We start from the raw sequence: 12491 nt of genomic DNA, 5'->3' as shown, positions 1-12491 counted from the left end.
CACCCTATCTAAACCTCTAATCATCTTATATGTTTCAATAAGATCCCCTCTTAGCCGCCGCCTTTCCAGCGAAAACAATCCCAAATCCCTCAGCCTCTCCTCATAGGATCTCCCCTCCATACCAGGCAACATCCTGGTAAACCTCCTCTGCACCCTCTCCAAAGCCTCCACATCCTTCCTGTAATGTGGGGACCAGAACTGCACACAGTACTCCAAGTGCGGCCGCACCAGAGTTGTGTACAGTTGCAACATAACGCTACGACTCCTAAATTCAATCCCCCTACCAATAAACGCCAAGACACCATATGCCTTCTTAACAACCTTATCTACTTGATTCCCAACTTTCAGGGATCTATGCACACAGTGCTGCTATACACTGAATGCATTCAGTGCTGCTAAGTTAATGGAAAAGGTCCTGAGGGAGAGGATTTATGACCATTTGGAAAGATGCAGCTTAATCCGGGATAGTCAACACGGATTCGTGAAGGGTAAGTCTTGCCTCACAAATTTGATTGAATTCTTTGAGGAGGTAACTATGTGTGTTGATGAAAGTAGAGCAGTTGATGTCGTATACATGGATTTTAGTAAGGCGTTTGATAAGGTTCCCCATGGTCGGCTCATGAAGAAAGTAAGGAGGTGTGGGATAGAGGGAAATTTGGCCGATTGGATAAGTAACTGGCTATCTCATAGAAGTGGAGATGCCGGCGTTGGACTGGGGTGAACACAGTAAGAGTTTTAACAACACCAGGTTAAAGTCCAACAGGTTTATTTGGTAGCAAACGAAGGAGCAGTGCTCCGAAAGCTAATGGTATTTGCTACCAAATAAACCTGTTGGACTTTAACCTGGTGTTGTTAAAACTCTTACTGTATCTCATAGAAGACAGAGGGTGGTGGTGGATGGAAAATTTTCTGACTGGAGACCAGTTCCCAGCGGTGTACCACAAGGATCAGTGCTGGGTCCTCTGCTATTATAAATGACTTGGAGGAGGGGGCTGAAGGGTGGATCAGTAAATTTGCGGATGACACCAAGATTGGTGGAGTAGTGGATGAGGTGGAGGCCTGTTGTAGGCTGAAAAGAGACATTGATCGGATGCAGAGCTGGGCCGAAAAATGGCAGATGGAGTTTAACCCTGATAAGTGCGAGGTGATTCATTTTGCTAGGACAAATTTAAATGTGGATTGTAGGGTCATGTGGAATGTGGAGGAACAGCGAGATCTTGGGGTTCATATCCACAGATCTCTGAAGGTTGCCACTCAAGTGGATAGAGCCGTGAAGGCAGCCTATAGTGTGTTAGTGTTTATTAACAGGGGGTTTTAGTTTAAGACCCTTGGGGTTATGTTGCAACTGTACAGGACCTTGGCGAGACCACATTTGGAACTGTGTGTGCAGTTCTGGTCACCTCACTATAAGAAGGATGTGGAAGCGCTGGAGAGAGTGCAGACGACTATTTCCTCGGGTGGATGTAGCTGTTACTAGGGGGCATAACTATAAGGTTCATGGTGGGAGATATAGGAGGGATGTCAGAGGTAGGTTCTTTACTCAGAGTGGTTGGGGTGTGGAATGGACTGCCTGCTGTGATAGTGGAGTCGGACACTTTAGGAACATTTAAGCGGTTATTGGATAGGCACATGGAGCACACCAGAATGATAGGGAGTGGGATAGCTTGATCTTGGTTTCGGACAAAGCTCGGCACAACATCGAGGGCCGAAAGGCCTGTACTGTGCTGTACTGTTCTATGTTCTATAGTATTGGTTTTCAAAACTGCATAATTACACCACGTACCTGCATATCTGAAGCTAGTATCTCATATGTATTTTTCAGACAGTGCCAGTTTTGCCTGCCCAAAGTGAATGCCACGCCAGGGAGACTGTAAGCGCAGTGCTTTGCTATCTCTGTATCAACAGTCTGGGCACGTGAAGGATCAGTCATTGAAAGGTACTGATCGAGCAATGCTTGAGGGACCACATCCTGAAAATATTGATGAGAAAAGGTTAAATCAAGGAACTTCTAGATCTTATAATAAACTTTATTGCACAATAATATTCTTTGTAAGACAAGTTTTGTAAACAATTACATATCTCATTTCCACATTCAGCCTCTCCCTACCCTCCCAAATTTCCATGACCATTCATTTGCAGTAAGTAGCTACACGTGCTCAAGTCCAGCTTCCATTAGTTGCCTGGAACTTCACCTCATTGGAAATGCTTTATACATGGAGATCAGACGGTGAGCATTAGTGGGCTATTTAACTATGGTGGGATTATGGTCAAACTTGATCTCACCTTCAAGAATATGTCAACATGCACTTTTCTGCATGAGGTATTGACAGCACTTGTCTCTAATCACCATGCAACCCAAGTCAAGGACATTCACTCAGCTGACTCTACAAGTAAAATCTAACATCGTAATGATCCACAAAATGGTAACTTTAGAAAATATAAAAATTTCTTAAGGATTGACCGAAACATCTATTTTCTTCATAATGAAATTCACATTTCCAAAGGGATGTGGCGAATTATTTACTGTATTCATTCCATGGCTGTTAATGTCAAAAGTTTGCAAAGTGGGTATGATCTCATTTCTCTGACTGTACAGGATGTTCTTTTTAAATGTACTGCCCTTGGACTACTTTCATAATGTGTGAAGCACTGTGACTGGGCTACTTCCTTGTTGAAGATATAAAACAGCTCATGTTTCAAGATATATTGAGAGAAGCAAAGCAGAATCACAAAGCATCACTGCAGAAATATTAATCAAATTTCTAATCTGACAGGTTTGATTTTCTGATGAGCATTCAAGTTTCTTTCGATCTTAGATACACTCTAGCTCTTCTGCATAATGGTTTGAGAGAGAGTGCACGCAGGTTAAATACACATGGCTATGCTTTTAAAGAAAGCTACCTTTATAAACAAAGTGGATTTTCTCAAAATGATTAGAGCCTTACAGAACCAGAGCAAACGTTATATATTCAGGAGATGCAGTTTAAAAGTAAAGCAGGAAGTGAGTACATGCTTACAATGATTCCACTGTGAAAGCCAGGGCTAGAAATCAGAGAGTCAAATTGTCACATGAATCACAATGCTGCATACAACACATTTCAGACCTCAGCTTGTCATTACCACCATACTGAGAGAGATAATACTAGGTAGGCAAAATAAACTAGGAGGATCCTGCAACAATCTTGATGAGGGCACTGACAAAATGCAAGGAGCAATGCACTTCACAGGGAGAGAGCGTGTTACATAAAAATATTACTATTTTTGTATTAGTTTAGAGGATGAAAATTATTCTACCTTGCTTTTGGCATGCTTGCTAGGAAATACATGGAAACTAACTTTAAACGATGTGGACATGCCGGTATTGGACTGGGGTGGAAAATGAGAGGTCACATGACACCAGGTGAGTGCCCAACAGGTTTATTTGAAATCACAAGTTTTTGGAGCGCTGCTCCTTTGCCAAACAGCCCACCTTCAATCAGCAGCCTAACCTCAAACAGACCATAGTTCGCAGCAAGCTACCCAGCCTCCAGAGGAACAGTGACCACGACACCACACAACCTTCCACAGTAACCTCTGCAGGACATGCCAGATCATTGACACTGATACAACCATCACACGGGGAACACCACCAACCAGGTACATGGTATGTGCTCATGCAACTCGGCCAACATAGTCTACATCATACCCTGCAGGAGAGGATGCCTTGGGCCATGGTACATTGGAGAGACCATGCAGATGCTCTAACAATGGATGAACGGACACCACACAACAATCGCCAGGCAGGAGCATTCCCTCCAGGTTGGAGAACACTTCAGTGACAAGAACGTTCGGCCTCTGACCTTTGGGTAAACATTCTCCAAAGCGGCCTTCAAGACACAACAACGCAGACTCTCCGAGCAGAAACTGATAGCTAAGTTCCGCACTCATAAGGATGGCCTTAACCAGGATTTCGGGTTCCTGTCGCGCTACATGTAACTCCACCATACTGTTCTGTGGGGAAAATATCTTCCTAACTGTCCTGTTTTGACACCTCGCAAGCCTTAATTACAGGTGATGATCTCTCTGCCTGAACCTGCATAATGTTTAGCACCATCTTTCTCTTGGTTATTTCTAATTATCGCTCTACCTTAAATTATTGATTCTGAGATCATCCCTTCAATTGTTATACAGCCTGTCGACACTTTACATGTACTGATTATACTTAACAGCTTGCATTTATCTATTAGCACCCGTGCTTACCTATTCCTGTTATTCAGCTGGCCTATCCTACACTGTCTGTACTTTTCCATTGACACTCTTGATTACCTCGGAGTGTCGGGCTATCGTCACTCTGCCTATACATTCTGAGCCTGCACACCTGTCCATTTCACCTGTCAAAGGAACAGCGTTCCGAAAGCTTGTGATTTCAAGGAAACCTGTTGGACGAGAACCTGTTGTGTGACCTCTTAACTTTAAATAAATGCATCTCGATACAGAATTGAAAATTTCCAGCTCCAATTAAAAATCAACAAGCAAGTACTATTCAGATATAGGATGCTTCAAGGTGCTGCCATACACTAAACAGTTTCTTAGGGCAATGCCTATTTAAAATAATTAAAATAGGTGATTCATCTCTTCTTACAGATATAAAACAGTCAGATCAGAAGCACACGTGATTTTATGGAAATACTACCCAGTGACGGGTATTAGAAGCAAGACATTAGTCTTCAATAATCTCATGTGCAATGCCACACCTTTTAAACCAATAAATGAGACTGATGTGAACAAAAACAGAACACAGCTTCACTCAAAAGATTAACAAGAGTCCATTCAAAGAATTGAAGTTTTTTTTAAAATCCTGCCAATTTCTCCCACTTTCCTGAAAGCATTTATTGTTTTGCTGGGACTGTTGGCTCCCTTTAGTGCCTCACACAAGTGATCACGTACGCTTAAAAGCAAGGAGTTCTGGCACCAACACTCAATTTTCACTCCCTTTCACTCCCTTATTCACTCCCTTGGGCGGCACGGTAGCACAGTGGTTAGCACTGCTGCTTCACAGCTCCAGGGTTCGATTCCCGGCTCGGGTCACTGTCTGTGTGGAGTTTGCACATTCTCCTCATGTCTGCGTGGGTTTCCTCCGGGTGCTCCGGTTTCCTCCCACAGTCCAAAGATGTGCGGGTTAGGTTGATTGGCCAGGTTAAAAATTGCCCCTTAGTGTCCTGGGATGTGTAGGTTAGAGGAATTAGCGGGTAAATATGTGGGGGTAGGGCCTGGGTGGGATTGTGGTCGGTGCAGACTCGATGGGCCGAATGGCCTCCTTCTGCACTGTAGGGTTTCTATGATTCTATGATTGATTGGGTTTAAACTGATTCTAGGGTTTCTGCCCCATCTGAAGCTAACTAACTTAGCAAAGTAAGAAGTCTCACAACACTAGGTTAAAGTCCAACAGGTTTATTTGGTAGCATGAGCTTTCGGAGTGCTGCCTCTTCATCGGGTGAGTCACTCTCCTGATGAAGGGGCAGCACTCCGAAAGCTCATGCAACCAATTAAACCTGTTGGACTTTAACCTGGTATTTGTGAGGCTTCTTACTGTACCCACCCCAGTCCAACGCTGGCATCTCCACATCATAACTTAGCAAAGACCAAGGACTGAATTTGGGACCCGACTAGTTTGTGAGACAAGAGTGGAGCCATTTAAGAATATGGGTTCACAGGATATTCAAAATGATGCTTCAGGTCATCGGAGCTGTAAAAATAAATCTCATGGAATTCTATGTAAAGCCTTAAAAGGAAGAACACTGAAGTTTTCGGGAACATTAATGCAAATACACGGAGATGCTGCCTGGTGGTACAGTGGTTAGCACTGCTGCCTCAAAGCACCAGAGACCCGGGTTCAATTCCAGCCTTGTGCAAACTCCACACAGATATTCTCTGTGTCTAAGTGGGTTTCCTCCAGGTGCTCCGGTTTCCACCCAGTCAAAAGGTGTGCAGGTTAGATGGACTGACCATGCTAAATTGCCCCTTAGTGCCCCAAGATGTGGGGGTTAGGGGATTCGTGGGGTACATACATGGGGTTACAGTGATAGGGCCTGGGTAAGATACTCTGTCAGAGTCGGTGCAGACTTGATGGGCGAAATGGCCTCCTTCTGCGCTGTTGGATTCCATAGTTCTATGGTATTAAAGAAAGCCTGCAAAAATTGCCTTTGAAGAATAGGTTTACTGTGTAATGTAACAAAATTATTTAAACTTGTGCTAAAATGGGTCGAGAGAAGCAGCCCATTTCTGATAGTTAATATAATATTGGATGCAAGAAGAACAGAGGGGAACCTTTTTTGATACATCTCATGTATATATTTTGATATACTAAAAATTAGCATGGTCACAAAATGAACCTTCAAAAGGTTGGTAGTTGAGACAGAAAATCTCAATATCAGAATGGATAGCTGGATGAAGGAAAAGGGATTTGGCAACATGATAGGTAAATGCAATTCTATTTCTCCTCAAGGAAACAACTCTGGCATGAATCAATTTGAGAGACAGTGTCTAATGTCATAGATGAGTGAGAATGAAGTGTTTGGTGCAACATTTTCTCTTATTGTAGTATTTTATGAGACACAAGAAATGACAAGTGTTAAATTTAACACATCTAAACAAGCATCCAAAGTTGCTTAGGAATTGTCATCTGATGGTATAAATGATTTTTTAAGGTAATTTACACACGAGCAGAGATATATTGCATGTTTTACTCAGTTTGCTGCACTGTTTTGAACATTTCCCAGTTTCATCACCATCTCATGGGTTCTTAAATCTGTTACTTAAATAAAGGATAAGAAATAGGGAAAAGGTTAACATGCAGTTAAAGCAAGTTGCTTAAGGCAAAAGCAATTAAGGCAAAAGGTACGTTTGGTCTTTATTGTTAGAGGATTTGAATAAAGATACCTTACTGCAATTATATAGGACCTTGATAAGTGGTGTGTGTACCCAAAGACTTGACATAGAAGGAGTACAACAAAGCTTCAAACAAATTCCTGGGATGGAGGGATTGTCTGATGAGGGAATAAATAAATAGACTGGGCATTTATTCTCTGGCGTTTAGAAGATCGAGAGGTGATCTAATTCAAACATACAAACTTTTCACTGGGCTCGACATGGTAGATGCAGGAAGGAAGTTTCCCTCGCATGGGTGTCTAGAACCAGGGGACACAGCCTCAGTACAAGGGGAAGGCCATTTAGGACAGAGATGAGGAGCGCTTTTCAGTCAAAGGGCGGTAAATCTTTGGCATTTTCTGCACCAGAGGACTGTGAATGCTCAGTCATCGAATATGTTCAAGACCGAGATAGATAAGATCTCTCCATATTAAAAAAGAAACAAGGGATACGGGGATACAGGAAAATGGTGAAGTAGATCTGCCATGAGCTCACTGAATGGCAGAGCAGGCTTGAAGAGCTGAATAGAAACATACATAGCAACATATAAACTAGAAGCAGGAGTAGGCCACTCAGCCCTTTGAGCCTGCTCCACTATTCATTATGATCATGGCTGATCATCAAATTCAATATCCTGATCTCACCTTCCCCCCCATATTCCTTTAGCCACAAGAGTTATCACTAATTTCATCTTGAAATCACACAACGTTTTGACCTCAACTACATTCTGGCCTGCTCCTGCACTGAATAGTTATGTTCCTAAGAGCTAGAATGCTTGGTCTCCCCCAAAATACAATGCAACATGGAAACAGGCCATATAGTCCAGCCATGCTATAAGTATATTTCTGAAAGTGGCAGTAAAGGTCACAATTTCACAGGTTGTGGTGGTATACATCCCCACATGGCAAGAAACTGCAACCTTTGAATACTAAACCTGATCTTTATAAAACAGGGGTCCATGATTCCGGACTAGGTGAATAATCAATGAAAATAATTTTAATGATTCAGTATCGCCTTCAGCATTACTATTTAAAATTTACTATTTAAAGTTGTTGCACTCAATTACCTGAATTTTAGATTTTTTATCCTCTTCAAAGCTGCTTTGCCTCCGACAAGAATGATCTTGAATAAACTGAAGCCTGCCTTCTAGGTTCTGTTGATGGAAAGAAAAATGGTTTGCAGAGAATTCAACATGCTGTACACCTGAACACGACTACATTATTAAAGTCTGCGTATGTTAAATCAAGCAGTTCAGTTTTAAATGTGTTTCATATAACCACAAACCACAGATGCATCCCGTTCCTTGTTCTCTCAAGTAGGATCCACTTATCAAAATTAAGGAGTGATTCAAGGCTTCACAAAAATAAGGATTTCAGAAGTTAAATAAATATTACGTGCAAGCATTCTACAACAAGATTGGTGCATTTTGCCCAATTTTAAAACTGTGGGTAAAAGGTTTTGTTTGTAATCTGTACAACACATTAGAACAAATATAAAACTTCTACATATTAATGAAGTTGTGTGTTACAAACTAACAAAATCTAAACTTGCAATGGAAGTTGCCATAGTCCCAGAAGACCTTAGGCTGCTTTCCTCTGAGAGAGAGCTGACTGGTGGCAATTTAACCTGAAGGCCACCACACCTCAGGCAAGGAGCAAGGTAAGGCTCCTTGTTACCTTCATGGATAACCTCAGCTGGTGCGGGAATTGAACCCACGCCATTGGTGTTGCTCTACATCACGAACCAGCCATCCAGCTAACTGAGTTAACCGATCCCCACCAAACTTGCAATAAAGTGCAAGTGAAAACTGTAGGCCCTAGCAATAGGGAAAACTATAAAGAAAACTTTAATCATGCCATTTTATATTCATTGCAATGAGATGAGGCATTATTACTGAGTGCCGCGGGGCCAACCCTATAAGAACACAAGAAATTGCAGGAGTGGGCCTCGGGCCTGCTCCACCATTCAGTAAGATTGCAGCTGATCATAGACTTGAACACCATTTTCCTACTCAATTCCAAATCGATTCCCTTTAGAGCCCAAAACTCACGTCTATCACAATCTCGACTATATTTAGTGACTAAGCATTTATAATCCTCTGGGGTGTAGAATTCCAAAGAGCCACAACTGCGAGTGACTGTACTCACCTCAATACTGAATGGTCAACGACTTAGCCTGAGATTATGCTTCGTAGTTCTAGACGCTCCAGCCAGGGGAAACAACCTCACCACATCAAGCCCTCTTCAGAATTTTAACCATTTCAATGAGATTCCCCCCCCAAACATTCTCCTAAACTCAAGAACATTGGTTCATTCGACTCAATCTCTTCTCTTACATTAACTCTCTCCCTCAGGAATCAATCCAGCCAACCTTAGTTACACCCCTTTCTAAGGCACGTACATAGTACTCGAGATACGATCGCATCAAAGCCACATGTATATATTCAGCAAGACTTCCTTACTCTTATGTTTCTATCCCCTAGTATTAAAGGCAAACATACCATCTGCCTTCCGAACTGCTTGTCATATTTGCATGTTAACTTTAAGAACAAGGATATGCAAATCCTTTGACTATCAATGTTCAATAGTTGAATATTGAAAAATACCTTTATACAGATCCTACCAAAACAAATAACTTCACATCTATTCACATTTTATGCCATGTCACCGTGGCCACTCAGCCACTTGCAGATATTAATTACCTGCCCACACGGCCAAGCAGGATATAGTTTTGATTTAGCAAAGTGCTCTAGTGGATGTTAACAGAAGGAACTGCTAAACTCAACGAGCACCTGGATTTGAGCAATTAGATGTCTTTGATAACTGAACTTCAGCACCAGTCTCTACTTGACCAGAAAGTTGTCCATGTTGCACTGACTCAAAAACTCTTAATAAAATACTGAGCTTTTCACAAACCATGCCACACTTAAACTATTTTTTAATAACCTCACCGTCTCAAAATAAGTGAACACGTGATCATCTGGTACCAATGTTGAAAAGGGAGATGCCTCTTGCATTTGGTTGGTGCTATATACTGCATCACTTACACAGTCTTCCTGCAAATGCACAGAAACAAGTGTGATAAAGAGGTCTTAAATAACCATTGCTAAACTTCCAGAATTCAAACAATTAAAGCATTCTAATTGCTATTAGTCTGGCATCAAGCCAAGCATATTTTAAAAGGGAGGTGTGGAGCGAGGGGATAAAAGGATTACAGAAAAAATAATCACCGCATCTTAATTTTGAACAGATAAGTTAAAAAACAACATTGAATCAGCTTCTTACAAGTTGCAGGACATGTCTGTCAACAAAACAGACTCATCCAAAATTATGAATGTGGAAATCAATGAAATTTTGGACAAGCTTTGACCACAATACAGCATTGACTTGCGATCCAAAAGAAACACAGTTTCTCAATCAGGTTCCTTAGTTTTCAACTGATATCAAAAGTGCAAGCTACTGCACTCAAAAAAAGGGCACCAAACATCACAAAAGTGATCAAAAACACTAGACTGAGCAGAAACTGAATATGTTAAATGCCAAGCAGCAACCAAAACAAATCTGAACTACATACTCAAAGAATAAGACAGAGAATGTCACACTCTGCTCTCTCTGCACAGGCAGCACCTCGAGTATTGCAACTAGTTTTGGTCAGAAACACAAAAACGTTCAAGTCTGGAATTTGCTCCAGAGGTAGTCAATATCATTGGAATGATTCAAGAGCAAGAGTTGGGGAAATTGCCACGAAAATAATTTTTCAGGGAAGACCTCACACGGAGAAGATTTAGTTAACAATCTCAAAAAGACAACATGGAACAATGCTTAGTTTGCAACACTATAACAGGATAAAACTAATGAAAGGCAAATTTGGGGTTGATGTCAAATAAGGACAAACGTACAAATGCTGGAAATTCAAAACAAATAGACAATATTAGAAATACAGAGCAGGTCCATCAGTACCAGTAGAAGGGCGAATTGTTACTCTGGCTGCAAGCAGTGTCAGCACTCATATTCCAGTCAGGCAAAGGATCTGAACCCAAAACTGAGGCACACTTATTTTTGGATGCTGAGAGATCTGCCACATATTTTCAGTATTTTCTGTCAAGTTACCAATATCAGGAATTTCTTCACACTGATCAACAGGTGAAATGGATTTCTGGTGGGAAATGACAGGTTGATTCTGAACCCAAAGATTAAAGTATGTGGGGTCTTGTGATCACCTGTTCATTTGTCTACTGTGTTCCCAAGGTGAATCAGATTTAAAGCCAGTTTAAAACAAAATTATTTAAATTTCTTTTTGTTGATTTGTTTTTTTTTTCTTCCCGGAGCACACAAAATAGCCTCAACCTGATAACAATTCAGCTTTAGTCAATGGGTACATTTAGTCAATAGCATTCTTTTCAATCAGTAAGGAAATTTACGAATTCCAAAAGTTCATCAAGGCTATCTGCCTACCTCAACAGTGGCTGAAATTTCAGCAGTTAAAGGCACATGGTCTTGGTCGACATTTACAGGGTCAACTTTCATAGTATCTGTTTGCGACTCTGTTCGGTCACACAGTGGTTCCACAGATGGTTCTTCCTCAAAATCAAGAGCGGAAGCTCTGAGGGCAGCAGTTAGAACATCCACTTGTGCTGTTGGACAAAACAATACAGATCACTTTCCCATCCTCCAACTTTGAGACCTGAAGATTAATGTTTATATAATCTTTAGAAAGATGGTTATGCTCAGTTTATGTCAACACTTGTATTAACTTCATAATTCTTAAAAATACATACATTTGTGAAATAATAATAAATATATTGTTGATATGTGCGTTAGGCAAAGATGTTAAAGGTTATGGAACAAAGGCAAGCAGAGTGAACTCTGATACAGATCAGCCATGATTTAACTGAACGGTAGGACAGGCTTGAATGGAAGTATGGCCTCATTGCAGTACTCTTGTTCCTATGACATACTGAAGGCTGGCAGATGTTTTGCTTCCATTGCACAGCTCTGTCAAATGCATCTAAGAGGTGCACAACAGTGAGACTGATGTTGAATTCTTTTTTTCACATGCAGCCTGGGATATGAAACCACTGTCGCCTCAAAGTGCAATTCCATAACTGTCCACATCCATAGCTCAGGCATACACAGACGCAAACAAAAAATTCACCAGCTTAATGTCTTGTCTTATCGAGATGAACTTCAATTTCTATGTACCCTGCAGTACAAAAATGCTTCCATGACAAACTTCCAAAGCATGCCCCTTCCAGCTCTGGACTCCACTTTTCATCTGCTCAACTTGCTGGGATCACCCTCTATCTTCATAAACTCTGCTGCGTCGACCTTGTTCTGTACTGTCCAGCCCACCCACCATCGCAATCTTGGCGGATTTACATCACCTGCCCCAGTAGCTCAAGTTTCAAACCTTTTAAATCCACAATGCCCTTGTCACACCTCACCATTAGACTACTTCAGTTCTGCATCTTCTTCTCAGGCATAGGTGTCTAATGCAACATCTTTTCATTTAATTCTAGTGATGGCAAAAAGTCTACTGAATCCTATTCTCCATAATTCTCTCTTTAAATCTCTAATGTCCTAACT

General features: G+C 41.4%; 1 protein-coding gene across 1 annotated transcript in view; it reads right to left on the bottom strand.

Annotated features, from left to right (window-relative positions):
* Positions 1–11539, bottom strand: part of LOC144487405 (serine/threonine-protein phosphatase 4 regulatory subunit 1-like) — a gene marked incomplete at its 5' end in the record, with an annotated part of 42963 nt that extends 31424 nt beyond the window's left edge. Inside the window, 4 exons of the mRNA XM_078205495.1 lie at positions 1784–1969; positions 7973–8059; positions 9857–9961; positions 11361–11539. Of these exons, the coding sequence (XP_078061621.1) occupies positions 1784–1969; positions 7973–8059; positions 9857–9961; positions 11361–11539 (557 nt within the window). The remainder of the gene's footprint in view (positions 1–1783; positions 1970–7972; positions 8060–9856; positions 9962–11360) is intronic.
* Between the last annotated feature and the right edge of the window lie 952 nt (positions 11540–12491).

Source organism: Mustelus asterias, unplaced genomic scaffold (assembly GCF_964213995.1).
Source record: "Mustelus asterias unplaced genomic scaffold, sMusAst1.hap1.1 HAP1_SCAFFOLD_776, whole genome shotgun sequence".
Taxonomy (NCBI): Eukaryota; Metazoa; Chordata; class Chondrichthyes; order Carcharhiniformes; family Triakidae; genus Mustelus; species Mustelus asterias.
This window is presented reverse-complemented; position numbering and strand designations above follow the sequence as displayed.